General features: G+C 50.8%; 1 protein-coding gene across 4 annotated transcripts in view; it reads right to left on the bottom strand.

Annotated features, from left to right (window-relative positions):
* SIN3B (SIN3 transcription regulator family member B) overlaps positions 1-14535 on the bottom strand; it is a 218213-nt gene that overhangs the window by 178721 nt on the left and 24957 nt on the right. For all 4 annotated transcript variants that reach the window (XM_029614191.1, XM_029614189.1, XM_029614190.1 and 1 more), the window contains exon 5: positions 13173-13427. In XM_029614191.1, the coding sequence (XP_029470051.1) occupies positions 13173-13427 (255 nt within the window). The remainder of the gene's footprint in view (positions 1-13172; positions 13428-14535) is intronic.

Raw genomic sequence — 14535 nt, forward strand, 5'->3', positions numbered from 1 at the left:
GAGGTGCCCCGACGGGCATTTCCTTGTTTTGGGCTGCTCCTGCCAAGACAGCGAGAGAGTGAGTGAGCGAGAGCTTTTATCAGGCTATCATATTAGTTATATATTTATACCACTATAGGAGGTTCATCTAGTAACTCAAGGTGAGGTTTTAGTGGTGGTCTAGGGTTTGGGGGGCAGTTTTACATGCCAGTCAGATGTACGAACAGCACAGTACACATCTCTCTCTCTCTCTCTCTCTCTCTCCATTCCACTCCCCATTTCAGGCACAATACATAGCTATTGCAGGAATAACACTAGGAAAAAAGGTGTAGTTATTTCCAGCGTTATATCCTGTAGTAGCATGAGTAAAGGCATTGTGCTATAGCATGCAGCGTTGCCACTTCTCATTTTCATTTACTCCGCCCAAACTCTTCCCATAATCAGCCCACTTGAATAAATTTTGGAAATTTTCATGGTCAGCATGCAATGTGATAAAAAAACACCTGCGTTATGGCGTTGTCGCAGGCATTAGGACTCTAACGCATTTAGATGAATGACCCTGTGAGTGAATACTTCCGTTTACTCCACAACTATTAGGGATTTATAATCACATGAACACATTTTGTGATGTCAAACATTCTGACATAAATCACATCTATCTGGCCAAAAATCACCTGCTTCAACACTGCACTCCCTCTGGAAGAATGCCTGATATTACTGAATGGTACCTGGAATACATTTTCACCTAGTGACTCAAAACATGTCACATCACCTGAACTATTTACCATAAAAATATAGTACTTTATACCTTCTAGGAGGAGAAAACAGGAAAATTGGTTCTTACCTGCTAATTTTCGTTCCTGTAGTACCACGGATCAGTCCAGACCGTGGGTTGAGCCTCCTGTCCAGCAGATGGAGACAGACAAAAACTGAAAGGGTATCCTATATCAGGATAGAGCCTACACTGCATCCCTTCAGTATAAACGTCAAAGCAGATAAAGATAACTAGTATAAGATCAAGCAACCAAAAAAGAACTGATTAATTGAACAATTCAAAACTTTATATATCCACATTCATCTAGTACAGCGGTTCTCAACCAGTGTGTCGCAACACACTAGTGTGTCGCCAAGCACCGGCTGCTGTGTCGCGTGCTCCCGGTCTCTCCTGCTGCTCTTTCTTCCCTGCTGCTGTTGCCGCCGGGCTATCAACACGTTCAAGCCCAGTGGGAACGGCAGCAGTGCTAAAAAAAAAAAGCTGTGGCACTTGTGGCTGGCCTTTTCTTCTTCCCGCGCCTCCCCCCCGTGACCCGGAACAGGAAGTGATACGCGGTGCGCGGGAAGAAGAAAGAGCAGTGCCGCGTGATAAAGTAGCAGCGGCGGCTGCAGCATCGGCCCCCGAGCAATTGAAGCAGACGGTAATCGGGAAAGGAGAGAGCAGCATGAGCCTCCCGCGGCCGATGGGATTCTACTTTCTTGGCTTGCGGGGGCTGGAGGAGGAGGCTGCTGCAGCTACCATTTGTGCTCGGGGAGGGGCGTGGAAGAGGAAGTGAGTGAGAGAAAGAAGCAGCCAGCCTGCGTGTGATTGAGAGCATGTGTGTGAGTGAGAGAAACTGGTCAGAGAGCTGATGTATGTGTATATGTGAGAGACAATGAAAGTGACTGCTGAAGGAGATGACTGATGTGTATGTGAGAGTGTGAGACATTAGTCAGGGAGGTGACTGATGTGTGTGTGTGTGTGTGTGTGTGTGTGTGAGAGAGAGAAAAAGCATTGAAGTGAGAAATCTGGGTATGTGAGAAAGCATGGGCGTAAGAAGCCTGCTGTTGGGGGGGGGGGGGGGTGGATGTGTGTGAAAGAAAGCATGGGCGTGAGAAGCCTGATTATGTGAGAGAGAGAGCATGGGAGTGGGAAGCCTGTGTGTGTGTGTATGCATGCATGAGAGTGAGAGACTGGTTGGTAAGGTGACGGTGTGTATGAGAGAAAGAGACTGGTGTGTGTGAATATGAGAGAAAGAATGTGATTCAGGGAATGAGAAGCCTGTGCAGTGGAGAGCGAGCATGGAAATGAGAGAGAGACTGGTGTGTGTGTGTATGTATGTATGTGTAACAGAGAGAAAGTGATTATGGGAATTGCATGTGAAGAGAGTGAGCATGGGAGTGAGAAACCTGGGTGTGTGTGAGACACAGCATATGAGGGAGAAGCCTGTATATGTAAGACAGAACATGGAAGTGGGAAGCCTGTGTGTGTATGCATGAGAGAGATCAGGTGACTGGTGTGTGTGTGTGTTTGAGAAAGAAAGTGATTATGGGAATGAGAAACCTGTGCATGTGAAGAGTGAGCATGGGAGTGAGAAACCTGGGTGTGTGAGAGACACAGCATGGGAGTGAGAAGCCTGTATATCTGAAAGAACATGGGAGTGGGAAGCCTGTGTGTGTGTATGGCATGAGAGAAACTGTTCAGGAAGGTGACTGGTGTGTGTGTGTGTGTGTGTGTGTGTGAGAGAGAGAGAAAGAAAGTGATTATGGGAATGAGAAGCCTGTGCATGTGGAGAGAACAAGCATGGGAGTGAGAGACTGGTGAGTGTGTGTGAGACAGAGAAAGTGATTATGAGAGTGAGAAGCCCGTATATGTAAGTAGAACACGGGAGTGGGAAGCCTGTGTGTGTGTATGGCATGAGAGAAACTGTTCAGGAAGGTGACTGGTGTGTGTGTCAAAGACTGTTTGGGAGATGATTGGTGTGTGAGAGACAGAAACTGGTCATGGGGGCATGACTGGTATGGTGTGTGTGTGTGTGTGTGAGAGACATGGGCATTAAGGAAGAGGACCATGAGTATAGAGCTTAGCCTCTACTGCTGCTTCTGCTGTGTGCTACAGCCTGCATGGAAGAGGAGTAGGAAAGCTGCTGGAGGGGGTAAGTAAAGGTGGCTTTTTAAGTTTATTTTTCTTGATTGACTGCCATTTTAATTATTTAATATTATGTGATGTGTCTGCTTTTTTTGAAATATTTTATTGGTGTTTGGAGAATTTTTAATAGTTTTTATGAGTTTTTAATTGTTGGATGTTATTCTGTTCATAGCTGTTTAGAAACATTTATTCTGCTTATTAGTATAGTTTTACAATTATTTCTGTGTGGGGATCTATAGCTGCTTGCTAGTTCTGTTTTCCTAATAAGAGGTGTATTGGTTTTTAGGGCCTGATTTAATATTTATAGTGTTGCCTTTTCATAGATAGGGTTGCTCCTGTTTGAGTGTATTCCATAATACAGGTGTAACTGTGTGCGGATTAGTTTATGTGCATTACTACAGATCCTGGGAGTATGTTAGGTCGGTTCTGTGTCTGTTACCGAGATGAGATATTTTACTAGCATGTACGAGTTTTATCAGTCTTACTTGTTGTGTTTTCTCAAGAGGACATGCATTGGTGGTAAACTGCTGTCTTTTCATAAGTAGGGCTATTGAGCCTGGAAGTAGAAGGAGTTTGCGTTGCTGTTACTGAGATGACACCAGAACATATTTTTTGTAGGGTGAGTTGTATGGGGAATGTCATAATTCTGCTTTACATCCATTATTGTGGGTCAGGGGGGTTCCCGTGGATGCAAACTGTACTTTTACATCTAGCCCTGTGGCGATCATGGGTCAGTGTGTCACGCATGTGAGAACCATCTGTCAGGTGTGTCCCGAACAGTGAGAACCACTGATCTAGTAGATGCTTCTGGAAGTAGCTTTACAGTTATGATAGGAAGTAGAGGTATCCAATAAACTGTAAAGAAAAGAACTTCGAGCGGACGTAACATACAGTACACGGGAGGGAGTCTGGACTGATCCGTGGTACTACAGGAATGAAAATTCACAGGTAAGAACCAATTTTCCTTTCCCTGTATGTACCCGGATCAGTCCAAACCGTGAGATGTACCAAAGCTTCCCTAAACAGGGTGGGACTGAGACAGTCATAAGAAGAACATAAGAAAATGCCATACTGGGTCAGACCAAGGGTCCATCAAGCCCAGCATCCTGCTTCCAACAGTGACCAATCCAGGCCACAAGAACCTGGCAAGTACCCAAAAACTAAGTCTATTCCATGTTACCATTGCTAATGGAGTGGCTATTCTCTAGGCACCTGCCGCCCGCACATTGTTAATGGCAGTGGCTATTCTCTAGGCACCTGCCGCCCGCACATCGAGGCGATAACGATGAGCAAAAGTATGCAGAGACTTCCAAGTAGTTGCTCTGCATATTTCCTGCGGCGAGACCGACTGACTCTCCGCCTGAGTGGGCCTTCAAGCCCTCCGGAACTGTCCGGCCCCGACAGATATACACCAATGCAATCGCCTCCTTTAACCAGTGAGCAATCGTAGCCTTAGAAGCCTTGTTTCCCCTATTTGGACCACTCCATAAGACAAATAGCTGATCCGAGACTCAAAACTCATTTGTAACCTGGGGATATAGCAGTAAAACTCGTTTGACATCCAGGCGCCGGTCACCAACAGACTGGTCCACAATTTCTTCGGAAGAAAAAGCCGTGAGCTCCACCGACTGATTGAGGTGAAAGGAAGACACAACCTTCAGCAAGAATGACTGAACCGTCTCGAGTGAGACCCCAGAATCCGAAAAACGGAGAAAAGGTTCCCTACAGGACAATGCTTGAAGCTCTGAAACCCTCCTGGCGGAGCAAATAGAGACGAGAAAAACTGCCTTAAGAGTTAGATCCTTAAGCGTGGTCCACCTGAGTGGTTCAAAGGGAGCCTCACAAAGGACCCTAAGCACCAGGCTAAGACTCCATGAGGGACAGGTAGCCCGGATGGGCGGATTCAAATGCTTCGCACCCTTGAGGAAATGAACGACAACCGGATGAGCCGCCAAAGCGTAACCATCGATGCTACCTAAGAGGGACCAGAGGGCAGAAACCTGCACCCTTAAGGAGTTGAAAGACAAACCTTTGGAAAGGCCATTCTGAAGAAAGGAGAGGACCTGGGATATCGAAGCCTTGCGCACCGGCACTCCGGACTCGGCACACACATTTTCAAAAACTCTCCAAACCTGAACGTAAGCGAGAGATGTGGAAGGCTTACGGGCTTTCTTAGTCATCTCCGTTCAAAAGCCAGGCCGCTAGACAGAAGCGATCCACCTGGTCGAAAAATACGGGACCCTGCCGGGGAAGACGTGGAAGGTGGCCGAGGCAAAGAGGACCATCTGTCGCGAGATTCACCAGATTCGCGTACCACGGTCTGCGGGGCCACTCAGGTGCCACAAGAATGACGGGTCCCCGATGAAGTTCTATTCTTCTGAGTACTTTTCCCACCAGAGGCCAAGGGGGAAACATGTACAGGAGGACATCATGAGGCTATGGAAAGACCAGGGCATCTACTCCTTCGGAGCAGTGTTCCCATCTGCAGCTGAAGAATCTGGGAGCTTTTGCTGTGTCCAGAGTAGCCATCAGGTCGACGTGGGGGGGACCCAACCTGCGGACGATGAGATCCATCACTCCGGCAGACAATTCCCACTCTCCGGGATCTAGACACTGACGACTGAGGAAGTCGGCTTGAACATTCTCCTTCTCCGCAATGTGAGAAGCTGCCAGACGATCCAGGTGCCGTTCCGCCCAGGCGAGGAGCTTGCTGGCTTCCAGAGCCACCAGGTGACTTCTGGTACCCCCCTACCTATTGATATAGGCTACCATGGTGGCATTGTCCGAGAGCACCCGCACTGCCTTGCAACGGATCAGAGGGAGAAAGACCTTGAGTGCCAGGCGAAACGCTCGAGCCTCCAGGCGATTGATGTGCCAACAGGATTGAGCTGGGGACCAGCGTCCCTGCATGGCCTGAGTCTGACAAACTGCTCCCCAGCCGGATAGACTGGCGTCCGTCATCACAATGATCCATTGAGGAGTCTGTAAGGGCATCCCCTTTAGGAAGTGAGCGAGCGAGAGCCACCATGGCATGTCTGCGACAGTAGAGTCTGAAAGCGTAAGGACCGTCCGAAACTGCTCAGACACTGGCTTCCAGACTCCGTCCTGATATAGGATACCCTTTCAGTTTTTGTCTGTCTCCATCTGCTGGACAGGAGGCTCAACCCACGGTCTAGACTCATCCGGGTACATACAGGGAAAACCAATTTAAATTCAAATGGTATTTTCCTTGCATATGCAGAGCTTATACACCCAGCTGCATGCTCTGGCCTGTTGCAGGGTGTGGCAGTGAGCACTCAATTCATGTGAATGTCAATCTGATTTTCGGACATCACTTGGCCAGTCTGGTTTTCAGGATATTCACTAGGAATATGTATGACATTTGCACATACTACCTTCTACTATATACAAAGGAAAATTAGTTTCTTACCTGATAATTTTCGTTCCTGTAGTACCAAGGATCAGTCCAGACACCTGGGTTGTGACTCCGCACCAGCAGATGGAGACAGAGCAAGACTTGTCGGGCACCCTCACATATAGTAAGGCACCACCCACAGCTCGTCAGTCCTACGAATGTCAAAGCAAAACAGCAATGAAACCAAACTATCTAACTATACCGCCCCACACTAGGGCCGATTCAACCAAAGTCCCCAGCTGGATCAAAAACTTCCAGAAACAGAGGACCAACAACAGATACTGAAAAACCAATGGAACACCAACCGAGCGGACTCTTCTTAAATCTGAAAACAGACTTGGGTGGGAGCCTGGACTGATCCTTGGTACTACAGGAACGAAAATTATCAGGTAAGAAACTAATTTTCCTTTCCCTGTACGTACCAGGATCAGTCCAGACACCTGGGATGTACCAGAGCTGAACTACCGAGGGCGGGAACCAGAGAGTCCCGCTCGCATAAATCCAGGTCCGGAACATCCAGCCGATAGTGTCGCGCAAAGGTATGCAACGACTTCCAAGTTGCCGCCCTGCAAAACTGCTGCGGCGACACATACGAAGATTCCGCCCACAAGGTGGTCTGAGCTTGCATCGAGTGGGCGCGGAGGCCCACCGGGACAGACTTACCTTTCAATAGGTACGCAGAAGAAATAGTTTCCTTCAACCACCGAGCAATCGATGCTCGAGAAGCAGCGCCACTCTGCTTTGGACCTGAAAACAATACAAAAGGGAGGGTCCGAAAACCCGAAAATGGATTCGTTACCTCCAGATAACGGAGCAGAACTCTGCGAACATCAAGTTTCTGCAACACCGCATGTCCTCAGGAAAGGCAGGCAATTCAATGGTCTGATTCAAATGAAACGCGGACACCACAGAGGCAGAGAAGCGTGAGAATGGTTCTCGACAAGCCAATGCCTGCAACTCCGAAACTCGTCTCGCCGAAGCAATCGCCACAAGAAAAACCGCCTGAAGGGTCAGATCTTTTAGAGTCGCTCTCCTGAAGGGCTCAAAAGGCGACGTGCACCGCGCAGGGAGCACCAATTAAGAGTCCAGGAAGGACCAGGATGCCGCAACGGAGGCCGCAGATGCTTAGCTTCCCGAAGAAAGCGCGCCACGTCTGAACGATGAGCCAGCGACTTACCTTGCACCTTACCTCTGAGACAGCCAAGCGCCGCTACCTATACGCGGAGGGTGCTGCATGATAGGTCCTTAGCAATCCCCGCCTGAAGAAAAGCGAGGACATCCAGTACGGATGGTAACACCGGATTCACCTCACGCGATCTACACTAATCTTGGAACACTGCCCAAACCCGGACATATGCAAACGAGGTAGACCGTTATCGAGAACTCAGCAAGGTAGCTACCACCGCATCCGAATATCCCTTAGACTGCAAACGTTTCCTCTCAAAAACCACGCCGCGAGACCGAAGTGAGCCGCGTCCTCGGACCCTGCCGCAGGAGAGCCGCTTCCCCTCGAAAACGGAGGGGAGCCTCCTTTGCCAAGAGCAAGAGGTCCGTGAACCAAGGCCGTCGTGGCCACTCCGGCGCCACCATCATCACCTCTGGAGGCGACTCTATTCAACGAAGGACCTTGCCGATCAGAGGCCATGGAGGGAACACATATATGAGAACGTCCGTGGGCCAAGGGAGTACCAGAGCATCTACCCCTTCGGCTCCTCGTTCTCTCCGTCGACTGACGAATCGCGGAGCCTTGGTGTTCTGAGCGGTGGCCATCAAATCCATGTGTGGTGTTCTACACCGTTTGCAAATTAGGCGGTAAGCCACCTCCGGCAGCTCCCACTCCCCTGGATCCAATCGATGCCGACTGAGGAAATCCGCTTGGACATTGTCCACTCCTGCGATGTGGGACGCCGTGATGTTGCTGAGGTTCCTCTCCGCCCAAAGCATGAGCAGCCGCGCCTGCTCCGCCACCGCTTGGCTCCTCATACCTCCCTGGCGATTGATATACGCCACTGTGGTCGCATTGTCCGACAACACTCTGACCGAAGTCCCTCGGAGCAATGGGAGGAACGACTGGAGCGCCAACGTGACCACTCTGGTCTCCAAGCAGTTGATGGACCACTGTGATTGAGCTTTGGACCACAGTCCCTGCACCGAGCGGCCCATGCAAATCGCTCCCCAGCCGGAGAAACTGGCATCCGTGGTGACTACCATCCAGGTGGGCATGAGTAGGGACACTCCGCGTGTCAGATTGTCGGTGCAGAGCCACCACTGCAAACTGGACCTCACCTGATCCGTAAGCGGGAGGGGAAGGTAAAAACTCCTCGGACACCTGCCGCCAGCGGGAGAGCAATGCGGATTGCAATGGACGTAGATGAGCGAACGCCCAGGGGACTAGCGCCAGCGTTGCCGCCATCGATCTCAACACCATCAGGTAATCGCACCCCTGCGGAATCCGGAGGGACAAGGGACGGCGTATCTGACCCCGCAGCTTGCAGACCGGTCCTTGGACAGAAACACCCTGCCTTGCTTCGTGTCGAACAGTGCTCCCAAGTATTCCAGGGTCTGGGTGGGAACCAGCCGGATTTTGGCGAGATTGACCACCCATCCGAGTGACTGCAAGAGCTGCAGGACTCTGTCGACTGCCTGTCGGCACGGAATCACGGATGTGGCTCGGATCAGCCAATCGTCCAAGTAGGGGTGAACCAAGAACCCCTCTTTCGCAGCTCGGCTGCCACTACAACCATCACCTTCGGAAACGTCCTCCGAGCCGTGCAAAGTCCGAAGGGGAGAGCTTTGAACTGATAGTGTCTGCCCAGGATACAGAACCGCAGATACCGCTGATGGCACTGCCGAATTCCGATGAGAAGGTAAGCCTCCGTCAGGTTCAGCGACGCCAGGAATTCCCCTGGTCGAACCGAAGCTATGACTGAACGGAACGCCTCCATTTCGAAGCGAGGAACGCGAAGACATCTGTTGACTCCTTTGAGGTCCAGGATGGGTCGGAAAGTGCCCTCTTTCTTCGGCACTATGAAGTAAATGGAATACCGGCCCAGATGACGCTGTCCTGGAGGCACGGGAACTACGACACAGCGTATCCCGGACCGCCAAACGCTTGATGCCGCCCTCGCAAGGGGACACCAGAAATTTGTCCCCCGGAACCCGAGCAAACTCTAACCGTGGTGTATCACACTGAGGACCCCCTGGTCCGTAGTTATCCTGGCCCATTCGGGGAAGGGGCCCTCCGCATTTCAATGGGCTGGCTTCGGACCGGTCCCCGACGAGGAACCGCCTTGCCGTCCAAACTGCCTTCCACGAAAGGACTGGGACCATGACGACTGACTCGAAGAACCAGATCTATACGGGGCCTCCGACGATCTCTGTGGTCGCGACTTCCTGGGCCCCCGAAAGCGGGACCTATTGGAAAACGAAGTCCGAGCCCCGTATCTGTCCTCCGGCAACTTGAACGCCCGGTGTCACCAAAGGACTCAATTGCGGAGCCAGAGAAGACGTCGGGCCGACACTGCCGAGACCGTGGCCCTAGCCGAAGTCCGCAGAAGATCATGCATCGCATTAGCGCTGTACGCAATAACTGCCTCCAAGCCATCCGCTTGCGCCGCCTCCTCACTCAAGAGGCTCGCATTGGCCTGAAGGACCTGAGCCCAGCGCAAGCCGGCCCTCAGGGCAAAATTACTACAAAGAGCCGCACGTACCCCCAGAGCCGAAACCTCAAAGCCTTCTTGAGCTGAACCTCCAGGTTTCTGTCTTGGATATCTTTGAGGGCCGTGGCCCCCGTCACCGGAATCGTCGACTGGTTAGTGACCGCCGAAACCGCTGCGACCACTCGAGGAAGACGCAGGAGAGCCAACGCCTCCTCCGGCAACGGGTACAGCTTATCCATAGTTTTACTAACCTTTAGGCCCAACTCCGGGGTGTCCCATTCTCGAAAACCGGATATCAGAAGTGGAAAAATGGAACGGAAAAACCACCGCGGGTCCCGTCAGGCCCAACAGCACTGGGTCCATCTTAGCGTGCTGTCTAGCCTCCATGGGTGGAGCATCCACACCCACTTCCAGAAGAATAGCCGGGATAAGCGGTGCGAGCTCCACCTTCCGGACCAAGCGCACCACCTTGGGGTCGACACCTTCAACCGCAGGGGTGCCCTTGTTGTACCCCGCATGAAGCGGATCCTCTTCCGCGGGCGCACTGTCGTCCCGCGGGACCCCTAAGTCAGGGTCCACGTCCTCGGAAGAAGCCGAGTCGGAGTCGGTCTCCTGGGGCCCCCGCGGCCCAAGCGCCGCTCTCTAAGCGGGTCCACGGGTCTCCGGGAACCCTCCCCCGCTCGCCTCTTCTGGGGATCAGACCGATTGTCTGAACCCCCCTTGACCTACGACCGTTTCCGTTTCGAGCGTTTACATTTTAAAATTTTCTTTAAAAGAACCGCGAAGTCTGCGAAAACGAGGCCCCAGAATCCGAGCTGGCCTCCTCCTGACTCCGATCCGCCGTAGACGCAGCCCCCCCGCAGGGAATTCCCCCCGGGGTCCCGCTGCTGAGGAGCCAAACCGGCGGCCTGCCGCCATTTTCCACCGCCCGCCGCGTGGCATCCCCTACGGACTCCAAAATGGCCGCCGCTCCCGCGCTAAGCGGGAACAGGTCGGCCTCACCGGCACCCGCAGGGGCAGCGCGCGGCGGCGATCGCGGTCGAGCGGGAACCCCCCCGACCGCCCTCGGACGACCCTTCACCGCCCGATAACCAAGAGGAGCATAGGCCATCGCGCACGCGCGCGGAGCCGCACTCAAAATGGCCGCCGTTCCCGCACTAAGCGGGAACAGGTCGGCCTCACCGGCACCTGCAGGGGCAGCGCGCGGCGGCGATCGCGGTCGAGCGGGAACCCCCCGACCGCCCTCGGACGACCCTTCACCGCCCGATAACCAAGAGGAGCATAGGCCGTCGCGCACACGCGCGGAGCCGCACTTGCGGCACGTACCCCTCTTTGGCATGCGCCGCACCGGTCCGGACCGCCGAAAACGCCGAAAGAAAAAGAGAAAACCCAGCAAGCAGCCCCCGGAACGCTCCCCCCACGAAGAGCCAAGCAGACCGCATGGACAGCGAAAAAACGGCAAGAAATAAAACAAAGTCCTTTTTTTTTTTTTTCTCTACCTGTCGCTGACCTTGGTCCTGAACTGTCTGGTCTAGCGGGGGTGAGTGAACCGGGCTCCCCGGTGTCACCCCCGGCGCTGCTGCCAGAGACAGGCCGGGTCCTCAACCCTCAGCAGCGGCCTCGACCAGGGGAGGGTGGTCCCCTCAGGACCTCACAACCCCCCTGGGAGGCACTCAGGACAAGTGAAGCCTTCTATAATTTTCCTTTTTTTTTTTTTAAATAATCCAATCCAATTAAAACAAATTAAACCAAATCCAACAACCCTGACTAGCTACACAACTACCCAGGGATCCACAGAGCCTGTAGGTGAACCTGCCCCATCTGCTGGAGACAGAGAAAGACTGACGAGCTGTGGGTGGTGCCTTACTATATGTGAGGGTGCCCGACAAGTCTTGCTCTGTCTCCATCTGCTGGTGCGGAGTCACAACCCAGGTGTCTGGACTGATCCTGGTACGTACAGGGAAATAAGTCTTATGCACATTTAAGGTTGATATCCTGAAAACTAGAGACTAGAGTGGAGTAGCAGCCAAGTGGTTAGAGCAGTGGACTGCAAGCCAGGGAACCTGGGATCCCAATCCTACTGATGCTCCTTATGACCATGAGCAAGTCACGTCAGTCAGGTACAAACTTACAGGGTCATTTTTCAAACTGGGCGATATTGTGTGCTCTAGGGCCTTATCGTGCGTGATAAGCCCCTAACGCACACAATAATGACCGCATCCCGATAAAATTTAAATGAGGGAAAGGGGAGGGGTTTGGAGAAAACACGTTATCGCCGGCAGGAGCACCAGAAATAACCACACTTTTTACAGTGGCGCTATGGGGGCAATAGTGTGCTCCATGTCGCAACCGCAAAAGGCAAAAACACATACCATCGTGATGCGGCCGGGTGCATCATATCGGCCCCCTCTCCCCTTTTCTAGCCACGCCTAGAAAGTGCCTGATTTACTAGGGCCTTTCTCCCCTTCCGTGTCTGAGAACAATGCTTAGTAAATGAAGCTCTCAGGAAGTAATTTTCAAAAGAGTTACAAGCACAGATGTAACATACCACTGTAGCAATTTTCAAAAACCACTTACACTGGTAAGTGCATTTACAGGTGTAAAGCCCAGTTTTAAGCATGTAAATGTTTTTGAAAATTATCTTGCATGACTGTAAGCCCCCTGGGGACAGGAAAATACCAACAGTACCTGAAGTGGCTGGCCAGTCACGAAGGGCAAAATATAAATTTAAAAAAAGGACTAGCTAGCTGGTCTCTGAAAACCAGATTGAAAATCACTGCTCTGCTCCTTGACAGCTGTCACAGGAGCTGTCAAGGAGCCTGAATCAGAGAAAATTGGTCACTTTTCTACTCACAGAATCATCTTTATAAGATTATTACTAAGTTCACAAAGCTGGTGTACAAACACATTCATTTTTCTGTTCATGAATGATCACTGGGTCTGTAATTTTGTTCTCATTAAAAAAAAAAAAAAAACCACCAATCACGGCAAGCAGGTTAAAATGAAGAGGACAAAAAAATATGGCTTTCCATCTCAATTTACTAATCTCATCTAGTAACCACAGACTTGGTTACACTGTCCCTTGTTAGCTTCCTTTCCACCAATACCCCTTGCTGTACGTGTTCTCTATAAGTGATCACAACAAAGCTTGCCAAGATACACATCAATTCAGCAGCGGCCGGGTCGACTCTGAACCAGTCAGATCTATTGAGTTTACCTGGTATGTGTGCAACACTTCCAGAAAGGATCTGTAGATTTCCGGTCGCTCTAGGAAACGTGTTTTAATTTTATTCACATAACTTATTGCATTGTTAAACTCAACGGAATCGGACTCCAGCGGCACTTGCGATTTCTCCTCCTTGTAGGTCAGCTGCTGCTTGAAGTCTTCCGCACTTTGGTGGGAATTCTCCTGAGAGTACTGCAGTGGTAAGCCGCTGCCTGCCACAGCACTTGGAACAGAGTTAGAAGATACCTGTTTGCAACAATATCAGAGGCTGGTGAGTGGCATGCTAAAATAATACATTTTTAATTACTTTTGGATCTAACAAGTTAGGCAGCCTTGGGAATGCAGCCAAAAATATTTCACATGAAACTCTGGACTAGGCCATTCCCTAAGGCAGGGGTGGCCAACTCCGGTCCTCAAGAGCCACAAACAGGTCTGGTTTTTCAGGATGTCATTTTAAATTGATTTGCATACACTACCTCCAATGTATGCAAATGTATCTTATGCATATTCATTATGGTTATCCTGAAAACTAGGCCTGTTTGTGGCCCTAGGGTAGCAAAATCAGTCGCCTTTTTCCCCCGTGTGCCTTTACAATTTCCCCACACACATGCACTGCCACCCCAGGCCTCCCCCTCTCTCCTCCTGATCTGCTCAGCTGATCTATGTCCTGGCTGAGTTGCGCAGGGCATCTGGGCCTGACCACTAATGAAACACAGCAGCAGCTGCAATCTGTCCTGAAGCACGGTACTGTGAATCAGTTATTGCTCAGGCTGTTGCCTCCCTATTTCTCTTGGGGCTTCTTGTTTGGAAAGGAAGCCTGTGTGCAGGATTGCAGGAAGGCCCCATGGGTCTGTGAGCAAGTGCTCACTCAAGAGTCCTCTCTGTTCAGACACAAGCCACTACCAATCCTGAAAACAGCCAGATCCAGAGGATCAACTGAGAAAGTGTAGCACATGGGGAGGGGGTGGTAGTGTAGGAGGACAGAACAGTGACCATATTTACAAAAGTAATAAACACCATACTTTTGGCAAGTGGCACTCTGGAGGGTTGAAGCTAGGTATATATTATTACCAGGCAAAACTTTGAATAGTTTATGTCCTCTCCAACTTTTTCTTAGCTATGTTTGTAGTGTACACTATATATCACAATCAAACCTTTTATTTGAACATTTTGGGGGCCCAGAAAACAGAAATACAGCCAGTCTAATTGCTAGAGATACTTTACACATTCAAACATGTAAATCAAGAATTCTAATGTAATTTTCTTTTAGGGTTTAAACTTTTTTTTTTTAGTGGATTTAGTATTTAAGCAATCAATAAAGCCCAGAATTTAAAGGCCCTGCACACGTAAATTT

Source organism: Rhinatrema bivittatum, chromosome 8, assembly GCF_901001135.1.
Source record: "Rhinatrema bivittatum chromosome 8, aRhiBiv1.1, whole genome shotgun sequence".
NCBI classification, from domain to species: domain Eukaryota; kingdom Metazoa; phylum Chordata; class Amphibia; order Gymnophiona; family Rhinatrematidae; genus Rhinatrema; species Rhinatrema bivittatum.